The sequence below is a fragment of the Furipterus horrens genome, unplaced genomic scaffold, assembly GCF_987537825.1.
Source record: "Furipterus horrens unplaced genomic scaffold, mFurHor1.1.pri manual_scaffold_6, whole genome shotgun sequence".
In the NCBI taxonomy this organism is placed as follows: Eukaryota; Metazoa; Chordata; class Mammalia; order Chiroptera; family Furipteridae; genus Furipterus; species Furipterus horrens.
In genome coordinates this window covers 51,270,215-51,294,814 of record NW_028327176.1, presented here as the reverse complement: position 1 = coordinate 51,294,814, position 24,600 = coordinate 51,270,215, and the positions used below count along the sequence as shown (strand labels likewise).

General features: G+C 35.7%; 1 protein-coding gene, 1 non-coding gene and 1 pseudogene across 7 annotated transcripts in view; 2 read left to right on the top strand and 1 right to left on the bottom strand.

Annotated features, from left to right (window-relative positions):
- The first annotated feature begins 737 nt into the window (after nt 1-737).
- TRNAG-CCC (transfer RNA glycine (anticodon CCC)) lies at nt 738-808 on the top strand. Its single transcript has one exon. It is a non-coding gene; the product is annotated as a tRNA-Gly (tRNA).
- A 342-nt stretch (nt 809-1,150) lies between these two features.
- Nucleotides 1,151-24,600, top strand: part of TIA1 (TIA1 cytotoxic granule associated RNA binding protein) — a 33,830-nt gene continuing 10,380 nt past the window's right edge. For 2 of the 6 annotated variants that reach the window (XR_016511928.1, XM_090281480.1), the window contains exons 1-7: nt 1,151-1,384; nt 10,930-11,026; nt 14,633-14,731; nt 15,877-15,931; nt 16,103-16,135; nt 17,355-17,442; nt 20,775-20,850. Coding sequence is in view for 5 of the 6 variants with exons in the window: in XM_090281480.1 (XP_090137606.1) it covers nt 1,359-1,384; nt 10,930-11,026; nt 14,633-14,731; nt 15,877-15,931; nt 16,103-16,135; nt 17,355-17,442; nt 20,775-20,850 (474 nt within the window). In the remaining variant the exon portion in view is untranslated. Of the gene's footprint in view, nt 1,385-10,929; nt 11,027-14,632; nt 14,732-15,876; nt 15,932-16,102; nt 16,136-17,354; nt 17,443-19,858; nt 19,939-20,010; nt 20,077-20,774; nt 20,851-24,600 lie in introns of those variants that run through there. The other 4 variants (XM_090281485.1, XM_090281481.1, XM_090281484.1 and 1 more) reach the window with 4 other exon arrangements.
- LOC150006172 (dolichyl-diphosphooligosaccharide--protein glycosyltransferase subunit 4-like) lies at nt 7,700-7,807 on the bottom strand (annotated as a pseudogene).

Here is a 24,600-nt window from a genome sequence, read left to right as displayed (position 1 = left end):
TTTTAAAATAGTTATATAGTATTTTTTTAATTAAACTTTTTGGAGTGACATTGGTTAATATAATTATGTAAGTTTCCAGTATACAATTCTATGATACATCATCTGTATATTGCATTGTGAGCACATCACTGAAAGTCAAATCTTCTTGGGTCACCATATAGTTGACCCCCTCTTACTCTTCACCTCCCTCCATCCCTCTTGTAATCACCATACTGTTGTCTATGTCTATGAGTTTTTGTTTGTTTGGAAACCTCTTTTTATTTTTTTAAGGACCTTCCCTTCCCTTCCCTCCCCTCCCCTCCCCTCCCCTCCCCTTCCCTTCCCTTTTTGTTATTGGTTAGAGAGAGGGAGAGGAAGAGAGAGAGAAATATCCATTTTTGACGTTCCACTTAGTCATGCATTGATTGATTGATTCCTATATGTGCCCGCACCTAGGATCAAACCCACCGCTTTGGTGCATCTGGACGCAGCTCTAAACAACCGAGCAGCCTGGCCACGACTGGAAACATGTCTTTTTAAATAAAAAAAATTTTAATTGATATTTTTTTGTACAGAAAAAGTAGGAACACCCATTCAATTACATTTGGATGAGAGAAGATTATTTCTTATACCAACTAAACATAGCAGATTATAAACTCTGAGACTTATTTTTAAATGAATAAACAAATCATCCCCATATGAACAAACATTCACTTGCATTTGGTCCTAAAATGTTTCGACAAACAAGGACGCTAGCAGCGCCGCTGGTGTAGTGGTATCATGCAAGATTCCCATTCTTGCGACCCGGGTTCGATTCCCGGGCGGCGCACGTGATCTTTATACTCCCGCCAACTTTAAGGGTTTAATAAGTCTTTTACCTATGTAAATATTTGCAATTTTTAATTTCTATGAAGAGTTCTACTTCATAATCACTGTTGAAACATTCGAATCTGGAGAGGAAAGAGAAACAGTCTCAAAAGACAAAAAAAAGCAAATTCTAAAGTCCCTAACCCTTACGCGTGCGCAGTCGGAGACACTCCTAACGTCGGGTGGAAGAGCGCCTGCGCATCAAATGAACCTATGGATTGAGGTGCAGCTTGGCGTCCGGAAGGTTGAAAGTGCAAGATTGTTCTGGGCCTGCGCAGTTGGTACTTCGCTGGCTGCTCTTGGGCGCCCGGCTCTCCGCCATCTTGTATTGGTGCTTCATTGTTCGCGCTGCGCCTGGCGGTTTAGTGTAATTGCCGCGCAAGAAGGCGGTGGTGTAATCTCCAGTTAGCTGAGAAACCCCTCTATTCTGCAGCCAGAGCTGCTCAAACGTTTTAGGAGGTAGTAAAGAGTAGGGAACTGGACCCAGAGGCGCCGCCGCGACAGCAGCAGCCATGGAGGACGAGATGCCCAAGACTCTGTGAGTCTGAGGCAACGATATGGGGGTGGGATGGTGGTCGTCCTGGAGGGAGGTCTCGTCCCTTCGCCGCTCCCCAGCCTATTGTCCTCAGTGGACGTCGGGATATCACAAACCCTCTCCTTAGCGCACACCTGGATGCTTAGGGACCGAGACTTAGGCTGTGAGAGGACCAGGTGGAGGGAGTAGGGGCTCAACACTCGGAGTTACTCCTTTCACTTTACACGACATCATGGCCTTTGGCCTCGCCACCAGCCCTCTGAGATCTCAGGCCTGGAGAAAAGAATTTTTCATTCAAATCTCTCAGAACTCGGCGAACCTTTTTGTCCCATGCTTTCCTTTTTTTTTTTCTCCCCGCCCCCTGTTCTTGATTAACCTCTTTTGATCTTTACAGCCGGCTTTAATTTTACTTTGATGTCTTGCTGAAATTTTTGTTTCATTTCTTCCTTGTCAATAGGAATTTTTCTTTTGAGGCTGCTTGTACTTATTTTCAGTGAGGTGAGCTTGACTGCCGCAGTTGCCCACTAGAAAAAAATCCAAGTATTATTCTTTAAGCTCTCTTTGCCTTTCCGTCTATAGCACTACCAAAATGCCTAAAACTGGATATCCTAAGGATTTTGAAACTGCTTTGGAAAAATGAAAATCTCACCCGGAGATATCTATCAACTGAGGGGAAGTAGATATAATGCATTTCTATCGTCGCTTGCTACTGTTATGATTGACATGTTGCTGAATGAGTGTGCAGCTTTTATGAAGCAACAGTTGATACATGCCTTAACTTATTTAGTCACATCTGAGAATTTTTACAGTGAGTGTTAAATGATCTCAGCTTGGGGTATTTTCTTTGTTGTGTAGTTTCTCCCACAGCATCCTTTGTTTTTCAGAGTATCATCGGATGACCTGTCATTGTTGCTTTTCTGGAAAAGAACAAAAAGCTTGACAAGTTTTTGGCATATCTTTTTGTTTTTATTCTCAAAATACTGGCTGTTTGAGAACTGTGCTTTAAAAATACAATTTTAGGTTTCTTTTTGCAACTGTAGACATTACAGTTATTATGAAGTACAATGTAATCCTTTTTTACCACCAAAAGTTTCCATTTTGTAATCTATATGAGAAATAGTTACATATGTTTTTTTAATAGGTTAAATTTTTGCTAGTTTATCTGATAATGTTACTTTGTCTTTTTAATAGGATGCAGCAACTAGTACCTGACTTTTTTTTTTTTAAAGATTTTATCTGTAAGTCAGTACTCCCTAGGAAACTATTAGCCCCATAGAGTTTATGGAAACCTTTTTTACTCTTTCCTCTGCTAGAAGTGTGATAGCTAGTAGCATATTGGGTTTAAAAATGCTTATCTTCTATAACATCTTCAGATTTAAGATTCTTATATTATTTTTTAATTTTTAATTTCAGAAACTGCCAGAAATATCTGGAAACTTAACTTTTTTAGCATGTTGATAATGAAGACAACTTCAACTTTCTTCAACCAGTGTACAAAAGCTTCTAAATAGCTTGGGGACAGGAGACCAACCTTTGTGGGAGAAATAATGAAAGAGGTTTTGTTCAACAAATACTTAAGAGTGCTTATGATTTGCCTGGTTCTGTGTAAGGTGCTTTGTTTGCTTGTTTAATCTTTATCAGAACTCTGCGGTAAATGGGCCCATTTTGCAACTGAGGAAAAGCTTAGAGTTGAAGTCACGCAACGTCATACATATACTTTTTTGTTTAGCTTTCTGCAACTTTACTGTCCTCAGTTCTTACCTACACTTAGGGCTAATTTTCCCATGTATACTTCACTGGAACGCCCCATCCAATAATCTTTTTCCCAAAGTTGTCCATGCTCTAACATGTCTACTATCTCCTCCATTGCTTCTACAGCCTCCAACCAAAGCTTCCATTCTTTCAGTCAGACCAATATTGATTAAATTAGTAGTTGTGGCTCAATTGGCTGGGCATTATTCAACAAAGCCAAAGGTTGCTGGTTCAGTTCCTGGTCAGGGCACATATCTGGGTTGTGGGTTTGGTCCCCAGTTGAGGTGCATGCAAGGGCAGTCCATCAATATTTATCTTCTTTTTCTCCCTCCTTTCCCTTCTCTCTAAAAATAAATAAATAAAATCTTTTAAAAAATATATGAGTAGGTGCTAATCCCTAAATTTTCCTGGCAGTATCTTTACTTTTAATATAAAAATATATGTTTTAATGACCCTGGAAGTCTGGGGCTTTTAATATGTTCTTAGCACAGTATCTGGTTTGTGGTAAGTAATCAATAAATTGTTTAAAAAACTGGTACGATTCCAAGCAACGAATCCAGATTTTACTCATTCTTCAGGTAAGATACAGTCTGAATTTCAGTATCGCCTTGGTACCTAAAATGGCTCAGAGAAAATTCCTTCATTTGTTACAGATGACTATTCAGCATCACCTTCAGTTTCTTGTCTGCAGTATTTTGGAATATATTGTGAGAACTGGTTTGATTCTGGAAATATTTTGAAAGTAGACCAACAGCAATTACCAGTGATGTAGAATGTGAGAATTAAGCCAACAATAAGTAGGTTTATATACAAATGTGTAGGTCACTCATTTAAGATGATAGTTTGTTGCAAAATATAAGTAAAAAGGAGAACTGACTTAAGAGCCTGAATGTCTAGAAGAGCGGTTCTCAACCCCCTTTGGGGGTCGAACAACCCTTCCACGGGGGTTGCCTAAGACCATCGGAAAACACATGTATAATTACGTATTTTTGTGATTAATTACTATGCTTTAATTATGTTCAATTTGTAACAATGAAAATACATCCTGCGTATCAGATATTTACGATTCATAACAGTAGCAAAATTATGAAGTAGCAATGAAAATAATTTTATGGTTGGGGGTCACCACAGCATGAGGAACTGTATTAAAGGGTCGTGGCATTAGGAAGGTTGAAAACTATTGATCTAGAATGTCTTCAGGCATAGTATTAGATACATTTGTTCAGACTGGTTTATATATTGTATATGGTCTAGTCTCCAAGTGAAGGTGGTGCTAGCTAATAACATAAGAGGGTTTCAACTATCATGCAACGGACTATCCTTTGTTAAAAGTAGACAGTTGTTCAATAGTAAAGTTGATACTGGTTTATAGTATGTATGTATATGTACATATATATATAGTATATGTGTACAGTAAATATATGGATGGGCAAAAGTAGGCTTACAGTTCATATGAAAATAATACAATAATATTAATATACAGCTATAAACCTACTTTTGCCTATGTATATGCTTACATACATATATAAGCAATTACTGTTCTTTATTATTTCATAATTAGTAAAAGATATGCATCTTTCCCTCAAACTAGAGTAACTCGGTCAAAATGGGATAATTTCCTAACAATCTGAAATATTGAAAAGTAATTCTGTGAGTAGTTATCTCTTTAATAGATATTCACAGACCATTTACAGTGTTCCAGGTAGGGTTATAGACAGTAGATATATAGTATGAATAAAAATCTCTTTCCTATCAGCCCTGGCTGGGTAGCTCAGTTAGTTAGAGCGGCGTCTGGATATGCCAAGGTTGCGGGTTTGATCCTGGGTCAGGGTACATACAAGAAGCAACCAGTGAATGCATAAATAAGTGGAACAACATCTATGCCCTCCCCCTTTCTCTTAATCTTTCTCCCTCCTCCTCCCTTTTTCTTCTCTCTAAAATCAATCAATAAAAAAAAACTTACCAAATGTATCATTAGCAAAAAACCTATTTTTTCATGTTCTTCATTCAGATTTTCACAGAGGGCTCATATCAGGTTCTACATTTTTATACACTGTGGCTCAAAACAATCCAGTATAGCATCCTGCTTTGTAAATGTTTTTAGGTTAAATTTTGTAGAGCTATACTAATAAGTTAATGTTTTTAATGTTTTACAACTACCTGAACTTATTTATCAGCTTCAAAAATATGTTCTAAATTCATATAAAATCCTATCCCTGGCAGAATGTCATGTTTTCATTGTAACATTGGTGACTTTTTCATTGAATCTTCACAGGTAGCTTTTTACTTTGAAAAAAGTAAGAGCCTACAGAAAAGTAACAAAAATAGTACATTGAAAAGTTAGATGACTTTTGTGTGGATTTACCAGTTGCTGATAGCCAAATATTCAAAAGTAATTCTGTGAGAATATAGTTATCTTTTTTATTTTTTTTTCCTGAACCATTTGAGAAGACATCATAACACTTTAGGCCTAACTACCTTACCATATATTTTCTGAGAACAAGGGCATCCTCTTATATAACCATTATATAATTTTCATATTAAGGAGACTACACTGATACAATATTTTTAACTAATATACAGTTCATATTCATCCAGTTGTCCAAGGAAGACATTTTTAATTCATTGATGTCTGTTTACTTTAACAGTTAATTCTCTTTTCTTCTTTCCTCTACTTCCTATTCTACATAAGATTGGTACATTATCTCAGAGGTGTTATAACATTGGATACTTCAGCCCATGCTGTTAACAAGAAGTCCATTGAACAATTAAAAAGTGGATGTTTTAATTTTATTTCCAAAAAAAATTTTTTTTTAAAAATAAAAACTAATGTAAGAAAATTACTATTTCGTTTTGTAGTCCAGTAGACATCATGACAGGGAAATTGGCTTGCAATTGCTCTGAGTATCACTTGTTATGTCAGTCAGGATTTTCTTAAATGCAAGCAGCAAGAAAATTTAACCATAAAAAGATATTGGACACTACTAAAATGTCACAAGGGTTATGGAACTTAGCTTGGAAAATGTTCAGGCCATAGTCCTAATCAAGCCACAGACCATCCCAGAAAAGATACTAGTACCAAATCCACTGAGGACGAGATTCACTGGACATGGGACTTCATTTCTGTTTGACACCAAAATGGATTCTCTTCAATCTCTGCTTTGTGCCCCATCTTCAGGACTGGTATCTAATTGATTTCGCCTAGATTGAATGCAAAGTAGACTACAAAACCATGTCTAGGCTTTTCAACTTCTGTAGAGTCAGGCTTTGCCTAAGATGAGAATTTTTCTAAAAACAGGAGAGATGTTTGGTGGCCAAAAAGAAAAAATTTTTCTAAATTCATACTGTTGATATGAAATTCTTTGACCTCAGAAACAGTATGTGACAGAGGGTGAAACAACTAAAGAAACATAAAAATGAGAATTAACTTTATAAAGCATAGAGCATTCTACAAACTAAAAAACTTGTTTTCCATTGAAAGTATTTTGAGTATAGAAAGGATCTGTAGATTTCAAATTTCAAACTCCTATGTATTTAGCCAATAGACTGGGAAACTAAGAACCATCATCAAGTTGTTTCTAAAAATTTGAGATCGATGTCAGTGATTAACTTACTGGTAAAAAGAAAAGACTAGCCCTGGCCAAGTAGCTCAGTTCGGTAGAGTGTTGTATCCAATATGCTAAGGTTGCAGGTTCAGTCCCCAGTCAGGGCACATGTAAGAATCAACCAATGAATGCATAAATAAGTGGAACAGCAATTCAATGTTTCTCTTTCTCACTCTCCTTCTCTCTTCCCTCTAATCTCCCTCCTGTCCTCCCTCACTTCCCCTCTCTCTAAAATCAATTTAAAAATTAAGTGTTCTGTTTAAAAAAAAAATGATTTGTAATGGGCTATTTTTATTAGTACAAGGAAGAAAATGATTTTGTCCTTTGATTTCTTTAATATGAAATGTCTTATGTTACTTATAGTTAATTGTAACAGTGTCTAAGGCTGAGGGCACATTGTTTCTGCAACTTTCTCTGAATAATTTATCTAAACAGTTGTGTGTAGAGTTAATTGATAGAGGCTCTTGGAGCTTACTTCAAATAAACAAATGTAAAGGCAATACAAACCATAGCGCCTTTTTTTTTTTAAACATCAATCGGCTGCACACACTGCATCTGAACTGCTACCCAGGCATGCACAACACCAGTCCCTTCCTGTCTACAGAGATGACTCTACAGCCAATTGAGCCACAATGGCCAGGGCAACCATAGTGCTCTTTAAAGTAGTTTATTTGGGGGTGGGGGAAGGAGGGTGGAACCACAAAAAAATATATGTATGTATTTTTATATCAGGGGGAGGGAGTAGAAAAGAAAACAGCCCGTATATTGGAGCCTACTCATTGGCAGCTGCTTGTTCCATAGGGTTAAGGAAGACTGAGGAAATAAAAGTTGTTTGGATGAATCCAAGTGTAGTTGCTTTACATATTGTGATAGGTAGAAGAGATGAAGTGTGAAGGCCCCTCACATCCTCCATCTTGCATTAGACTGTTTCCTGGAACCCTGGAGCAGAGACAGCACCACTTTATTCCTGCTTCATGAGATTGTTGATAGCCATGTAGTGATAGAGAAGAACAAGCAGGAACACATCCAGCATGTTGGCAAAAATGGCGAGTTAGACATCTGTAATCATCCTGACCAGCTAGGCTCATCTCTGACATGGTCTGCCGTAGCTTTTTTTTTTTAATCACATGTCTTCAAGCTCAGAAAGGATTTCTCAGAAAATCTTAGACAATTTTGCAAAGAGTAAATGATAGAATTCAGGTTCTCTAAACACTGTACTTGTCATTAGGTTATCTTGGTTTAAAATCAAAGTGCATAGATGTTAGAATAAAACTTGCAGAACAGACTTTTTTTCATGTAGACATTGCAGTCCTGAGAATTTTTTTTTTTTTTTTTTTTTAGATTTTATTTTTAGAGAGAGGAAGAGGGGAAGAGAGGAAGAGAAACCTCAATGTGTGGTTGCTTCTATCACGCCCCCTACTGGGGATCTGGCCTGCAACCCAAGCATGTGCCCTGACTGGGAATCAAACCAGCAACCCTTTGGTTTGTAGGCTAGCACTCAGTCCACTGAGCCACACCAGCCAGGGCTAATCCTGAGGATTTCTAATAGGTAAAAGTCAAGTGAGAATACACACAGAAGAGTTACAGAGAAAGTATAATTCTCACATAACCTTTGCCCAGCTTTCCTTAATGTTAACAACTTACATAACCATGGTATGCTTATCAAAACTAAGACATTAGTATGGTACAATACAAGCTTTATTCCAGTTTCCTCAGTGTTTCCACTAATGTCTTTTTTTGTCTTCCAGGGTCCATTCCAAGATACCACTGTATTTATTTGTTTGTTTATTTATTTATTGATTCTAGAGGGAGCAACAGAAACATCAATTTGTTGTTCCATATATTAATGCATTCATTGGTTGCTCACCAGGAATGGAACCTGTAACCTTGGTGTATTGGGATGATGCTCAAACCAACTGATCTACCCCACCAGGGCCAAGATACCACTCTATTTACTCATGTCTCTTTACTCTCCTTTAATATGAGAAGATACTTTTCATGACCCTGGCATTTTTGAAGAGTACTGTTTCTCCCTTTACAGTGACTGCTTTTTCCTCAACATATTCTATTAATTAGAATTGAGTCACTAAGACTAACCTACACTAAAGGAGAGAGAAATTAAGCTCCAGTTCATAGAGGGCGGCATATCAAAGAATTTGTGGATATATGTTAAAACAACCAATTCAGCCCTGTCTGGTGTGGCTCACTGGATTGAGCACTGTCCTATGAACCAAAGCTTCATCAGTTTAATTCCTAGTCAGGGTACATGACTCGTTGCGGGCCAGATCCCCAGTTAGGGGCACACTAGAGGCAACCACACATTGATGTTTCTCTCCCTCCCTAACCCTGTCTTTAAAAATAAAGTCTTTTGAAATAAAAAACCAATTCATTGGTTGAAACAAGTAATTAATAAATATTTTATAGGAGAGACTTGAGGCTCTACATATGCCCTATTTCTCTGTAAAGTTGAATCATCTGTAAAACATCCATGGGTGGATTTTGCCAGTCACAATTATTACTTTGGTGCTTTAATGGTGATTTCCCTCATTTCTTCTACATTTATTAGAGTTCTGCAAGAAAAAGCTATCCTCCCCCACCCCCCCATCCAGGATCCAGTCAAGTATTATTTATTGTAGTTGGTTGTCAGTATCTTTTAAGTTGTTTTAAATCAAGAACAGTCCTCCCTTTAAAAAAAAAAAAAATTTTTTTTTAGGACTGTATTTTGAAGAGATCAAACAAGTTGCCTTATACCAAATCCCATGTCTGGATATGTATAATTGTTTCGTTGTATGTCCAATATTCTGTAAACTTCTATCTAAATTTAAGCTTGACTAGATTCAAGGTAGACCTTTTTTATTTCTTTTTTTTTTGTAAACATTTTATTTATTTATTTTTAGAGAAAGGGGAAGGGAAGAAAAAAGGGAGAGAAACATCAATGTATGGTTAACTCTCACGCACCCCGAACTGGGCACCAAGCCTGCAACCCAGGCATGTGCCCTGACTGGGAATCAAATCATCGATCCTTTGGTTTGCAGGCCAGCGTTCAATCCGCTGAGCCACACCAGCCAGGGCCAAGTTAGACCTTTTTGATTTGACAACTTCATAGGTGATGTTTTATAATTTATTTTGTACACACAATGTCTCACTGTTCATTTATAAAATCATTTAAAGTTTGATCACTGAGTCAAAATGATAATAGAGTCAAAGCTCCCACTTTTAAGGTTGGGTTTTTCCCTTTGGAGTTGTTAAGTGATCTTTGTGATAACTTTGACACCCTTCAAGTAATCATAATACCCATAAGGCTTACACATAGTTAATAATGTGTTCTGTCTAAATTTATTGACTAGCATTTTTCTGTAGAGAAGAGCTTTTCCTTCATGCACTGGAGCTGTTAGATTACACCGTACTGGAGTTTCTACTCAAAAGGCAAGATAAATGCTTAATTCTGTCCCTTTAGTTTCTGATTTTTCAGAACAAGGACTTGGTATAATAATAACTGCCAATATTGGGAAAATTGCTGTTGGGTAGATGTTGCTTTTATACTTTTTTGAATATCATTATTTTACCTGATCTTTAAATGTTCATTGTTTCTTAAGATTCAGCACTTCTCCCTTTACCATTTTAGCCTATTCCAGTGCCTTTGTTGTAATCATTCAATATGTTTGTTCAATGAGTAAATGGAAGGAAGGAATTGACATGTATACATGTTTATTTGTCTGGGGAAAGAATCCATATCTTTCATCACATATTTTCTGAAGGATTCTTGGTAGAAGAATGAAAAACTACATCTGTTGAGAGACAACATTCTCTGAATTTAGAAGCAATAAACCTCTAATTATAATATGTCTAGAGGTAATCTTTCAGACCCTTCCCCCCTTTTTTAAAGCATATCTACCTAAAGTAAGCCTAGGAACTTAGAAATGAACAACAGGTTTAATTTACAACACCTTTACTAAAAACACACATTAGCTTCCCCTATACGAGCAATGTCTAATATAATTGCAAGTTACATATATTACATCTTTTTTGAGAGATTTTAAAGTTTTGGCATACTGTTATAAGCTATTCCCAAATAGTGTAGTTTCAGATGAAGATCTACCTTTTACAAAATTCATTTTTCAGTAAGCAACTTTAGATACTGGTCAAAAGAAGGAAATTTAAAATGGTAAGTTGTTTTTCTTTGTGTTTCAGATATGTTGGTAACCTTTCCCGAGATGTGACAGAAGCTCTAATTCTCCAGCTCTTTAGCCAGATTGGACCTTGTAAAAACTGCAAAATGATTATGGATGTAAGGGTATTTTACTTAAGTTAACTTTCTTTCTTCTGCACATTATTTAAATCCATTACTTCTAAAACTCTTAAATTAGTTTATGTAGTCTGAATTCATAGGGTTTTTAGTGAATTTGTAGTGAATCCCTTTGGCCACTGAGTTTAATGTTTTTAAATAAAGGAAGAAGAGTAGAACTACTAATTTTTAGAGCAGTTGAGAATTATATATAGGCTCTTTTCTGCATTGAGGCATCAGAATTTTTTTTTATATTGGTATCAGTTGATAGACTAATCTAGAAATTCAGTTATTACAATTAGATTGGTAAAAAATAATAGACATTTGATACTGGGAAATGTTTTTAACTTTTATTTTCAAAGGTTGTGATTGAAGCTTTTTTTCCATTATGGCAATTATCCATCAGACCTTAATGTATAGAAAAATCCTTGAATTCATCAAATTGGTGTTAATCTTAAATCATAATTGTATAAAAAGACATTAAAAAAATTTTTTTTTTGCTGGAAAAGACAGTGCCAAATAGATATCCTTTTATCTCATGGACTCTTTTTAGTTTTCTTTTCCCCAGGAAAGAAAATCATATGTGTGTATGTGCATTCTTTTCTATTGTTTTCTAGTTTATCTCTTTTTAAATTTTTTTATTTATTGATTTTTGGAGAGAGGGAGAGAGAGAAGGAAACATCGATTTGTTTTTTCCACTTATTTATGCTTCCACTGGTTCATTCTTGTATGGACCCTGGCTGGGGATCAAACCCATAACCTTGGCATATTGGTTTGATGCTCTCACCAACTGAGCTACTTGGCCAGGGCCAATCTCTTTTTTTACTTAGTATTTAAAAAGTAGTTGTTTAGCCAATTTGCTTTGGTTTGTTGTTCAAGATTTTAAAAGTTTCAGGCCTTTCTCCTAAAGAGTCAGGGTCACCTGCATGTAATATACATGGATTCAACTAATGTTTTTGTCTTTTAGTGTTTTCTTGTCACATTAAATATTTATATGCCCCTGGATAAAGAAGAAAAGATCCCTTTGTACCCACAGAAAAAGATAAGAAGGAGAAACTGGAAAATGATGGAGAATTTAAAATCTTTGATTGATGTGGATCTTTTTCCTTATCCCAGTAATAGCATTTATGAATTGCTTGCCTGTTATTTAATGCTGATGCATTATCATAAGTGCTCAGCAGAAATAATGTAAAACACATGTTATTCCCATTTAATATTTGGAGTAATGAGGCAGAGCAAGGATGTAAACCCAGATTGAACTGTCCAAATATAAACCTCCGTTGATTTGTAGTCTTCCATACTCTCTGCGGCTGGGTCATTCTAGATATTTGCCTGCTAAGTTTCAATAGGCAAAATATTATGGCTGCTCTGGAAGGGTGGCTTAGTTGGTTGGAATCTTGTACCATACACCAAAAGGTTGCAGATTCAGTCCCCGGTCAGGGAGAGTACGGGAGGCAACTAATTGATGTTTCTCTCTCATATCTATCTATCTCTATATCTTTCTCCCCCATGCCTTATCTATAAATCAATTTAAAAAACATATCCTTGGGTGAGAATTTTTTTAAAAATGTTAATGACTGCCTGACTTACAGAAAAGGCTAGCTAGGTTAGCCTTTGCCACTTGGTATAAATTTTGGGTTTTTATCATTCAAAGGCTTAGATTAAATTCTTTTTATATTATTATTAAAGTCTAAATTCCAGTCTATTCATATTGTTAGACTGATGTCCATATTTATGAATTTTATACAGCCTGGAACATTAAGGCGGATAATATCTGTGCATAGAGTCTTTAACTAAAAAGTACAGTTTTTTTCTGGGTACAGATCAACTGACTGAAGTGAACATTGTTTTTCATTTGCCTCTCTTAAATATAAGCTACTTTTTCTCACCACCTTCTGGTGCCTGTCAACTTGATCTGTATACTAAAATTCTTGTTTATCAGTGTAGTATTTGAATTAGACAACTTTAAAAACAATTTTATATTCTGTAAATTTTTAAAATAAAAAATAGTGGGTCGTCTATCAATTTGTCGTCGCCTCTTTGCTCTAAAATACTTAATCATTGCTAATGACTTTTAAACTATTAATGTGCTTTAAACAAAATGGTATCTTTCTTTATTCTAGTATCATTCTAGTTTTTTAGTTTCTTATTTTAACAATCCTACTGAGGAGATTATAGAAAGAATTTCAAAATGGCCTATGAAGTCATTTGGTATTTTGCACTGATAGAAAGTATTGGGTGTTTTTTCTCCTTTAATTTACAGTAAAACATCCAAGCTTCACATATCATCAAACATCAACTACTTGGAACACCAGCAGAAAAGAGGAGAGAATTTTTTAAAAGACTACTAAACAGCTAAAAAATTATGTTAGAAAGTCCAAATTCTAAAGCCTGTTTTAAAACCTGACTCAGCAGAATACCTCTTCAGTATTCAGAGCCCATTTACTTATATTTTAGAAACAAGTTTAAGATGGTTGGATAAGATTTTCTGCTACTCAGTAAGTTAGAGCCAGCAAGAATATATGTACATTTATAGTAATAAAAAGAAACATATTACAGGGAAGAGACAGAAAAGTTATTAAAAGCCTATACCACCCTGACTAGGGTGGCTCAGTGGGCTGAGCGCCATGCTGCAAAGTGAAAGGTCTCCAGTTCCATTTCCCTGTCAGGGCACATGCCTGGATTGCAGGCCAGGTATCTGACTGGGGACCTGTGAGGCAATGGATCAAGCAACTAATTGATGTTTCTCATATTAATGTTTCTCTCCCTCTCTTTTTCCTTCTCTGAAAAATAAATATATAAAAATTAAAAAAAGAAAAAGCCAATAGCAATACTTAATAATATAGGATTCTAGTCAAGCATAACCTGTAGCTTAAAGAAGAGATTGTATTTTATGATAACAGCAAGAATGTAGCTATATATTAATTTGTCCATAATTAGGACACTTAGTCATTAATATAAGATTAAATTATATATAGTAGTAGATTATAACTTGATGAAGATAGTTTTCTATAAAAATAGTTCATTTTTGCCCTGGCCGGGTGACCCAGTTGATTGGAACATTGTCCAGTATGCCAAAGAGTTGCGGGTTTGATTCCTGGTCAGGGCACATACCAACGTTGCAGGTAAAATCCATGGTCAGGGCACATAATGGAGACAACCAATAGATGTTTCTCTATCTGTCTGTCTCTCTTCCTCTCCTTTTCTAATATCAAGAAACATATTGTCAGGTGAGGACTTAAAAAGAAACAAACTCAGTTTTAAATGTTCACTTCCTTATCTAAAGATTTACTTGTGTGTCCTGGCCGTGTAGGTCATTTGGTTAGAGCATCATCCCCATATGCCAAGTTTGTGAGTTTGATCCCTGGGCAGGACACATACAAGAATCAATCTCAACCTCTGTCTCTGTCTCTGTCTCTGTCTCTGTCTCTGTCTCTCTCTCTCTCTCTCTCTCTCTCTCTCTCTCTCTCTCTCTCTCTCTCTCTCAAAAATAAAGATTTACTTATGGAATGAACCTTCCATTCTTTATGGCCTGGTAACATGCTATAAATTTTAAGGTAGTGGGTGTATAAAACTTTAAAATTGGCCACTGTGTTTTTTATTCAACAGACAGCTGGAAATGATCCATATTGTTTTGTGGAGTTTTATGAGCATCGTCACGCAGCTGCAGCACTAGCTGCTATGAATGGACGGAAGATAATGGGTAAGGTAAGCTGTCATAATTAAAGGTGACTTGCACTAGAAATTTTAAGTTGCATCGTTTTGTTTTCTTTTTAGAAACATTATATTCACTTTATAGAAAATGATTGTGTTTATTATAAAAAGGTGGGATAAAAGCTGAGGGCATGTTTATGTTTATATTCTTCACGGTGCCCTGCACGTGGTAAATATTAGAATGCTTGTTGAATTATTCAAACTTGGATGAAACATCTAGGAACATTCGATACTAATGGGAAGAATAAAAGGCAAAATTGATTGGTACTTTAGATAAGAAAGGGGATTGGTTGAATGTTAACAGAAGTACGAAGTCTGTCCAGAAATTATCCAGTCATGTACTATAAAAAATAGACATTTATTGAAGAAGATACAAGAAACATTGTACATAGGACCATGATACCTCAGTCCCCTTCAAAGTAGGCACCTTGGAACCACACACAGTTCTCCCAATCACTATCAGCTACGTTGTCGTATTTTCCTGAACCTCTTAGATAGTCTGAAGTCTCTTCCCTTTCAAAGGTGATTTTAGTTTTGGGGAAAGCCAGGAGCTGCTGGGTGCCAAATCTGGGCTGTAATGGGGCTGAATCACCTGGAGGATTTGATGTTTTGCCAAAAAACTCTGCACTAGACATAATGCATGAAGCTGCCAGTCACCAGTTGCCCATAGCTGTGGCCTTCTGAATTATCTCAGTAGTTTCTGCAGAGGACTGTTCAGGCTTAACGCAAAATTTGATGCAGATTCGTTGGTCTACTCATTCATTTTGAATGTGACGGCCACAAAGTACACATGCTCACTCAATGGTGTTTACCACCCCCACTGACTAGTACAGTGGAGTCATCATTATTCACGCATGTGCATTTCAGTCCACTCCTTAGTTGCCGGCTACATTGATGTTGTGCAAACATTTCTTATATTAACAATGGTTGGACTTTTTCAGATAGACCTCGGATGTTAAGAGTAGCATTTGACAACAATATTTGCGTAAATGTAGGTTAAAAGGTAAACTGACCAGAACTGGTATCCATTTCATCTCAGACATACACCATCCTATGTGTTTATAGATGCAAGTCTTGTAATATCTGACTTTGAGCCTTTTTATTTTTTATGGAGTATAAATGTAGAAAAATTTTTTTAGGAAGTCAAAGTGAATTGGGCAACAACCCCCAGCAGTCAAAAGAAAGATACAAGCAGTAAGTATATTTTATACTCTTTGAACATTTGTTTTTATTGTACACAGTAGTTTTATTGTAAAGCATTAAACATCATACGTGTTTGCAGTAATGTTTTGATCGTTATCCTAAGATATGATTGAATGTGTTTGTGTTAATAAATTTAAGAACAAATCTAATCTTTGTCATCAGGTAGTACCGTTGTCAGCACACAGCGTTCACAAGGTAATTGTATCTTCTTAAACATAAAATGAAATCTCTTGAAAGGGTATTCACTAACCACCTGAAATTTTTTTGTTTGATATTGGGGGGAGTGGGGAGGGAGGAGGTTGTATTTCTATTTGTCTCTCTGGCAATATTTTTCCCCCTTCTTCCCAGTGTTGACCAAGTGTGGCTTGTCCACTACTTTGGTGCTATTTCAAGCTCTCTGACTCTCTTGGAGGCAGCTGATGCCTTAGAAATACTTTGACCAACTAAAGGGCAAGATACCCTGCTCCCTTGAGGTCACGATCTGTGCTCCATATCCAGATCTTCTGATTGCTTGAGTTGCTTCTGAAACTGTGTTTCCCAAATGACAACCCAATATGTTGCTTAAGGCCTGCCAAGTAGGGGTAACTTTTATTTCCAAATATACTTTGTCAAAATTGATATATATGTCTATTTTAAGTGTTGATCCAGCTATTTCGTATTTTTTACATGTTTTTCTTGAGCATTGTCTTTTTTAAACTTCACATGGGATCATTATTACTCTTCAATGCTTTGTTAATGGTTCTAATATAAAGTGAAGGGATTACTGTTTTCATTCTGTTGCCTTCAGTCTTAGTTCACATGCACATGGATTCACATAAACTGAATGGTGTAATGTCTGGGCAACCAAAACTGTTGGCTTTTGAGAAAACTGTCAAATACTTTAACATCAAACTGTTGCAATGCAAGGTATTTCTTTGCTCCTTCTTCACAAAATATGGTTAAACCAAGTATGTCATGTAGCTAGCTTCAGCGAATTGTCTTAACTGAGGCAAATCTAGTCTACATAAGTCATAATACCACTATTTAATTTCATTTATAAAGCCTTAATAGAGTGGTAAACTGATTAATGTAAATAATTACTATTAAAAGGGTAATTAAGTCATTAATTTTTTTGCAAAACTTATATTATTAGTTTATTTTCTTAGATCAGTATAATAATTGGCTGTAAGCAGAAATATAATTGTCATTTTCCAGTTAGATATAGCAGTCTTTAGGAGAGTCTATCCTGTATTGTTACCTTGATTTATTATGTTTAAAATTGATAGGATTTCTATAGATACAGGATAGTGTTTTGCTTATATGTTACTATAAATCCATAAATTATTTTAAGAAAACTTTATTGAATAAATTTTAGCATTTTTTAAATACTAAAATTTTATTTTTCTTTTCACTTCCCCTTCCTTCCCCTTACAAGATCATTTCCATGTCTTTGTTGGTGATCTCAGCCCAGAAATTACAACTGAAGATATAAAAGCAGCATTTGCGCCATTTGGAAGAATATCGTAAGTAACAGAAAATAAAAGTAAAATACTTGTAATTAGAAACAATCTTATTTAAAAGTACTTTGAAAAATTTTGTGAATTTTGGACATTAATTTTAACACTTGAATATAATGTATTACATTGTTTAGTGACTAGTCAAGCAGTTAAGAGCCAAAGATTGTTTTCCTATGGATAAATAAATCTTTTTCAGTTATTTTAAAATCTTTTTTTCAATTAGCACTAGCTTTTAATAGACAAATTTACTATTGTACATATTGTTTCATATGTAAGTGTCTTGCTAGCTTGGTCATAATCTTTAGTAAACTTGGGCACTTCTGTGATACCATGCATTTGTGTTAATCTCTTTTAACAAAAAGAAACCTCATTTTAACCCCAAAAGCAGTTACTTAAATGTTAATTCAAAGGTATATACCCTCTTGTTGTTGTAACAACAATAACAATAATAATAATAATGCCTTTTAGTTTTCTCTAAAGCTCTGTCTTGCTTGCATTTGTTATTAATCAGTTTAAGCCCTTTGTAAATCGCTCACTCAAGACAATATTCATCATAAAAGAACTTAAATATTTTGAAAAACATGCCATAATAGAGTAAGAATAATTTGATTGTAGTACTTCCTTACACGTAATCATTGAATTTAGAAAAGAGAACTTTTTTAGGGTTTCTGGTTGCTTTATTATTGTTATTCCAGCTAGAAGAGTAGTAAATTGTCTTAACAGAAGCAAAAAGGAAATGCTAGCTTTGGTTTGGTTTGATGAACAGATCAACAGCAAATATGAGGTGAGGAGAAAAGTAAATGCCAATAGTTTTGGTGATGAATTTTGGGAGAGTTTTCATTTGAAGAGTTGTACTTCAGTGGTAGGATGATGAACATGCATTGTAAGGGACCAATGTTAAAGGCAATTGGTAGGATTAAGGTTTATAAATGGACTCTTCTCTGTTAGGTGACTTTTTTTTTTTTTTTTCAATCCTCACCCAAAGACATGCTTATTGATTTTAGAGAGAGGGGAAGAAGAAGAGAAACATAAATTGATTGCCTTTCGTATGGGTCCTGACCGGGGACCTGTCCCTCAGCCTAGGCATGGACCCTGACCAGGAATCTAACCCAAAGCCATTCGGTTTACAGGGCGATATTGCAACCAAGTGAGCCACACTGACCAGGGCTGACATTTTTCTTTATGAGAACTGATTAGGAAAAGAAGTTCCTTTTAGTCTGTCTTAGGATTTTGATGATGGTTAGCTTGTTTTCAGATATCTAGACTGGAAGGTCTTAACTGTTGACCATTGAAAGGCTGTATAAATTTCTGTATGCAAAATGTTGTGTTTTTTTCCCTTTTGGTGTGGAGTATCTGTAAGTTTTATCATATTTTCAGAGTAGTCATAAGACCATAAAAGGATTAAAGAAGGATTAAAGAACCCTGGTCTAGATATTTGCTGCTGCTTCCTTAGAGAATCATTTCAGAAATAAGTAAGAATTAAATATATTGTAAGGCTAACATTTCCTGAAACTTAACCTTAGGAAGAAAATTTTCTAACATTTTAATAGATTAAATAACTATTTTATTAAATGTTTTAATTTTGCTTGAAGTAACTTTTGAAAACATGGAAATTGTAGTTTGGGATTAGATAAAGATTATTTAACAATCAGTGAATTTAAGTTAGATGACATTCAAATTTTAGTGATTTCTTGACTTTTTAATCATAGATCAGTAATTTCTTTTTGTTAAATACATTGGTATCATAATTATAGTCTATAGATTTTATTGTGGCCAACCATGATTATTTATGTATATATTAGTTTTTCATGGGTAAGGCCTTTCCTTAAGTTTGATAAATTTTAGTTGAGGTAGTATATAAATATTGTTTAAGCTTTAGGCTACCCAAGGAGTGTGTTCCTAAATTTAAAAGAACCATTTTCAGTAGAGTAGCATCATAACCTAATTTTATTTTTTGCTAAAGGAAATAAGTTGGTAACTATATATTGAAAGGTTCTTATGATAGTCTCAGTAGAGCTCCTACAACAGTGAATTACAGAAAATACACAGTAAATGGTGACCTAATAAAATATTTAGTATAAAAAATATAGTATTCTTTTTTCCCTCAATTAATATAGTAAACTCTTCCTGTTCCTTGAGTTTAGGTAATGTAACAAATTCTGGTATAGAAGTGAATCAACTACCAAATTAATGCATGTGTACCATACAGATAATTTAATAAGTATTTTTACGTAATAATAAGTAATTTGTGTTAGTTTTCCCTTTTTACCCCTACTTCTTTGTCATTTTGACCCTAAACACTTCCTAAATCACTCCTAAATTATCAAAATATGCTTATGTATACTTTAATATAAAATTATATTGCATGGCTTTCTGACTTGGGTTTTTGTTGTGAAAGTGCCTGTTTTGTTCATGTGTCCTGAGAGAGCAAGCATTGTGACATACCTGGCTAACTTAAAAGCAGATTGCCTGTGAAGCACAATTTGAGTCCAATTTTTTGAGGTATGGAGTTTTAGCTATCATGGCTGGGTTTTTTACTCAATCTCAAATAATAGGGCTCTGGTTATTTTGCAGAGTATCTCTGAAGAATGGACAGAATTGCCCTGGCTAACTACAAGCTACGGTTCACAATGGATAAATGTTGGCGTGCTTTTTTACTTTCTGACTTTAAAATTTTGCTCTTATGTCTTGTAGTTTCCAATCAATCTTATATGATTGCTATTTTAAAATTTAGTATAAAATCCTTTCATATATAGTTTAAAACTAAAGTGTGTGTGTGGTATTTTCCTTCAGTTATTGAGCACTTCTGAAAATGTCAAGTTCTCAAAATTTACCAATAGTCCATGGGGGGTGGTATGAATTGATCTGAGAAAATAATTTACTTAATTTAGGGAATGTACAACATTTTCATTCTTTTAGTTTCCAGTTTTCTATTTTAATTTTTCAATGATTAGGTAGTATATGGTATCAAATAGCATATTATAAATTGCATGGTTAAACAAAGCCATTCATCTAATGTGCCTGTGAACCCTATAAGTGGTTAAGTAACTCATGTGAATAGCTGTCTTCACCATGCTTAATATTTAAAAGTTTAAAACTTTTTAAATGGGAGGCAGTTTCTGTACAATGTATACATACATATTTAAGAAGTTACTGTTTGCATGTTTATAAAATTAAGCCTCCTTTGCTAATACATGATAAGTTTTATAAAAGGCAAATTTGCGTTAAAGGTTCATTTTAATGAAGATGAAACCTGAAAATGAGTTGTGTGTGAAATTCTCACTTGATATCCACAGGAGAGTTTGTAAACCTAAACTTCTGATTATTTCTGATTTCAGAGATGCCCGTGTGGTAAAAGACATGGCAACAGGAAAGTCTAAGGGCTATGGCTTTGTCTCCTTTTTCAACAAATGGGTGAGCTCAATAAAAAGTGCATGTGCAGTGCTTTAAAAGTAAATAATCAAAATATTCGTTTTGTTGTAATTATTAATCTTTTCTTTCATCTGCCATTTGTTCATTTCACTGAAAATTAATACCTTTGCTAAGGGATATGTTCTTTCTCCTGTTTGGCCATTTATTCAACTTTTATTTAGTACCTGTGCACGCAAAGTCCTGATAAAATGTTTTCAGAATATAGAAAGCGGGAATGTTTAAATTATCAGCCAAAGATATTGAAGATCTCATTTATATATATAATTTATCAACCTGTTTTATATTCCCATGATAATTTAAAAGTAGCTAATAACATGCTCCAGTGGGCAGGAACTTTCTTAATTGTTTATTAATGTATTTGAAATGTTTCATCATTTCTTTCATCCAACAAACTTTTACTGAATACCAATTAGCATGGATTTGAAATTTCTGTTTTTTTCAGAGAAAAGGAAGGACACTGCAGTTTATCAAATGAGAGGTGAGAGTAGGGTATATAAAGAAGGAAAAGGCCCGTATTTCATGTGACAGCTGGATAAATCTTTGGTGCGTCCTGCATACTATACAATACTGTGCTCTAGTTTTTAAAAAGAAAAAAAAAGGCCTTGGCTCCTGTGGCTGTTGATTCAGCACTGGCCTGCCAAAAGAAAGGTTGCCGGTTCAATTCCACCTCAGTGTACATGCCTGAGTTGCAGGCCCAGGCACCCTTTTGGAGGCGTGTGAGAGGTCTCGCACATCGATGTTTCTCTCCCTCTCTTCTTCCCTTCCCCTTTCTCTAAAAATAAATAAACTCTTTTAAAAAAATGATAAAAGAATGAGGAAGCTTTGTAAGTACAGATTATTAAAAGATTTCCATGGTATATTATTAGGTGGAATAGCTTGTTTATGTAAAAGGGAAGAGAACACATGTTTGTATTGTTATGTGTGCATGTGGGTTTTTTGCCTATAAACAACCTTGTTGCAGGGTTTCCTGTTTGGGGGTATGTAATGAAAGTTAGGCAGATGGGGGACAAAGCAGGAAGTTTCTTACTATGTTGTGTGGTTTGAGGTTTGAACTTTGTAAATGTATTCCAAATTCAAATAAAATAATTAATTTTTTAGTGTGGTAACTCAAGGTTTAAAACAGTTAAATGCAGAGATATCACACTTCCAAAAATATAGGAGTGGGAAATTTGATATGCACTAATCTTGGAGTATATATTAAGGTTTCATTAGCCTTGGGTTTTCTTGTATTGCCTCTATATTATGACTTTTTTTGGTGAATGGTAAGTACAGATATATTGTACTTTCTGTGTAAGAGTGCCATAGAATGAACCACTGAAAGTTTTTGATAGTATGAAATGTATTTTAGAAAGACTTTTCTTGGTTTAGTAAAGGGAATATTTTAAATAGATATATTTCTTGGTGGCTTCAAGTTGAATATATGAGCATCAGTTATTGTGCCAGTTTTTTCTTGGTTTTAAAAAATACATCTGTTTGCAGTTATGCCAAATAGTGTCAGACTGTCCTTTTTTTTTTTTCTAGTTCCTGTGTCTGCTTACATTGGAACTAATAATGTCTGGTTATCTCTCACCCATGGACTCTTAGTAACCAGATATTAGCTATAGCAGCTTGCAGCCATGTTGCCCAAAATTTACTTTCCAAATAAAAAAATCTGTCCTAAAAATGTTGACATGGATTACAAATTCAGGCAAGGGAATGTAGAATACAGTCATATCTCCACAGTTCACATAGGAACATTGTATCTTGAGGTCAGATTATTTAAGTGTGTAATGCAGTATCACTATCATCTTCTTATGAAGTGAAAATGTCTTCCAAGAAAGTGGAAAAACCTGTGAAGAAAGTGGGTAAGCCTAAGAAGAGGTCGGGAAGAACCCGCATATTAGAGAAAAATTGGAATGGTAAAGCATATTGAGAAGTGAAAAGATGAAAGCTCTGTAATATATTGTCCCATATACCAATTATAAGATTTTTTTTTGTGAGATTAGAAAATAAAACCTGTGAGAATATAGTTGGTTCTGAAAGCTTTACTGTTAATCACAGCATAATAGTTAGGAAACCCCTGGCTGGTTTGGCTCAGTGGATTGAGCGTCGGCCTGCGAGCTAAGTGTCGCTGGTTCGATCTTCCAGTCAGGGCACATCAGAGAAGGAAAACTCTGACTCCAAAAAACCTCCGCTGCCTTGCGGCATACCTCTTCAGGGGAAAGGCTAAGGGAGTAAACCCCGACAGAAAATCCGGAGCCGGAGTCCCTAAGGCGGTTTGACGTTGTAGTCAACACCGGCAACTCCTGCGGCGCACGTGAAGCCAAGCTGTATTGACTCCGTCTTTCCCTTGGATCCTTCAGCTGCGAAGAGGGGGGGGGTCTGCTGCATGGGCAACAGCAGACCCTCCATATCACCCTGCCCAGGCTCTGTAGCTTCAGCTTCACTGGAGAGGACACTCCAGCGTCGTCACAAGATGTCGATTCAACACGGGAGGAGACAGATACCGTGTCACTCCCGAGTCGGACTGCACAGCCATTCTCGGCGGTGCAGATAGACTCTTAAGAAGCTACACCATCGTCTCTCGAGACGGACGGCTGCCGACGAATAGTTAGGAAAGGTAGAAAAATACCTCATACATTGGGCTGATACCACAATTAGTGTGAGTTCCTTGGAGGGTTGATATATATAATAGGATTTTTAGTCTTGTACTATTTGAGAAAGTAGATTGGGGGCTTTGAGTGGACTAGGAATTTTTTTTCCATTTGAAATTATGGAATAAAAGGCCCCTGCTATATATATATATATATTTTTTTTTTTAAGATTTTATTTATTTTTAGAGGGGCGGGGGAGAGAGAGGTGGAGAGAAACATTGATGTGCGAGAGAAACATCGATCATTGCCTCTTGCATGCCCCCAACCAAGGACCTGGCCTGCAACCCAGTCCTGTGCCCCAACCTGGAATCAAACTGGCCACCCTTTGGTTTGCTGGTCAGTGCTCAAACCATGGAGCCACACCAGCCAGGGCAAGGCCCCTGCTATATAAAAATCACTATTAAATGCATTTTTAGTATGAAATAGAGTCAGATAGCAAAAAATGTCTGTGGGTGGCCTCTGGAGTTAGCCAGAGATGAATTTGAATCCTGACAACCATCATAAGATAGATACAATTTTGAGTAAGTGATTTAATTTTATCTTCTTGAGTTTACATTTCAGCCTTTATAAAATTTGTGATACATGATCACTGGTCACTCTGGTCAGGTGCCACAGTCCAGATTGCAGTTCCCCACTCCCTTTGCCTCTACCCATTTTGTGCACGCTAGGCAAACCCCAATATTGATTGAACATAGCTTTTCTGCCTACTCTGCCATAACTGAATGTTGCTAGAGAAAAACTGGTTTTACTTCTAATGTAATGGTCACACATGTTAGATGAATGCATGGTGCTATATTTGCAAACCTATGTTTCTCTAGTAAATTTGATTTCCTATTTTTATTTTTTTATTTCTTGATTTTAGAGATGAGCTACATCGATTTGTTGTTCCACTTATTGATGCATTCATTGGTTGTTCCTTGCAAGTGCCCTGACCAGGGATCAAACCCAAAATCTTGACACATCAGGCAGTGCTCTAAGGCGCTCTAACCGAGCTACTCTGCCGGGGTCCCATTCTTTGTTTATTATTTTATGTCCTCTTCTGTCTCTGCAAATATTCCTCACTCTTTTCTCCATCATCATCCTGAGCTGTGAACCTTAT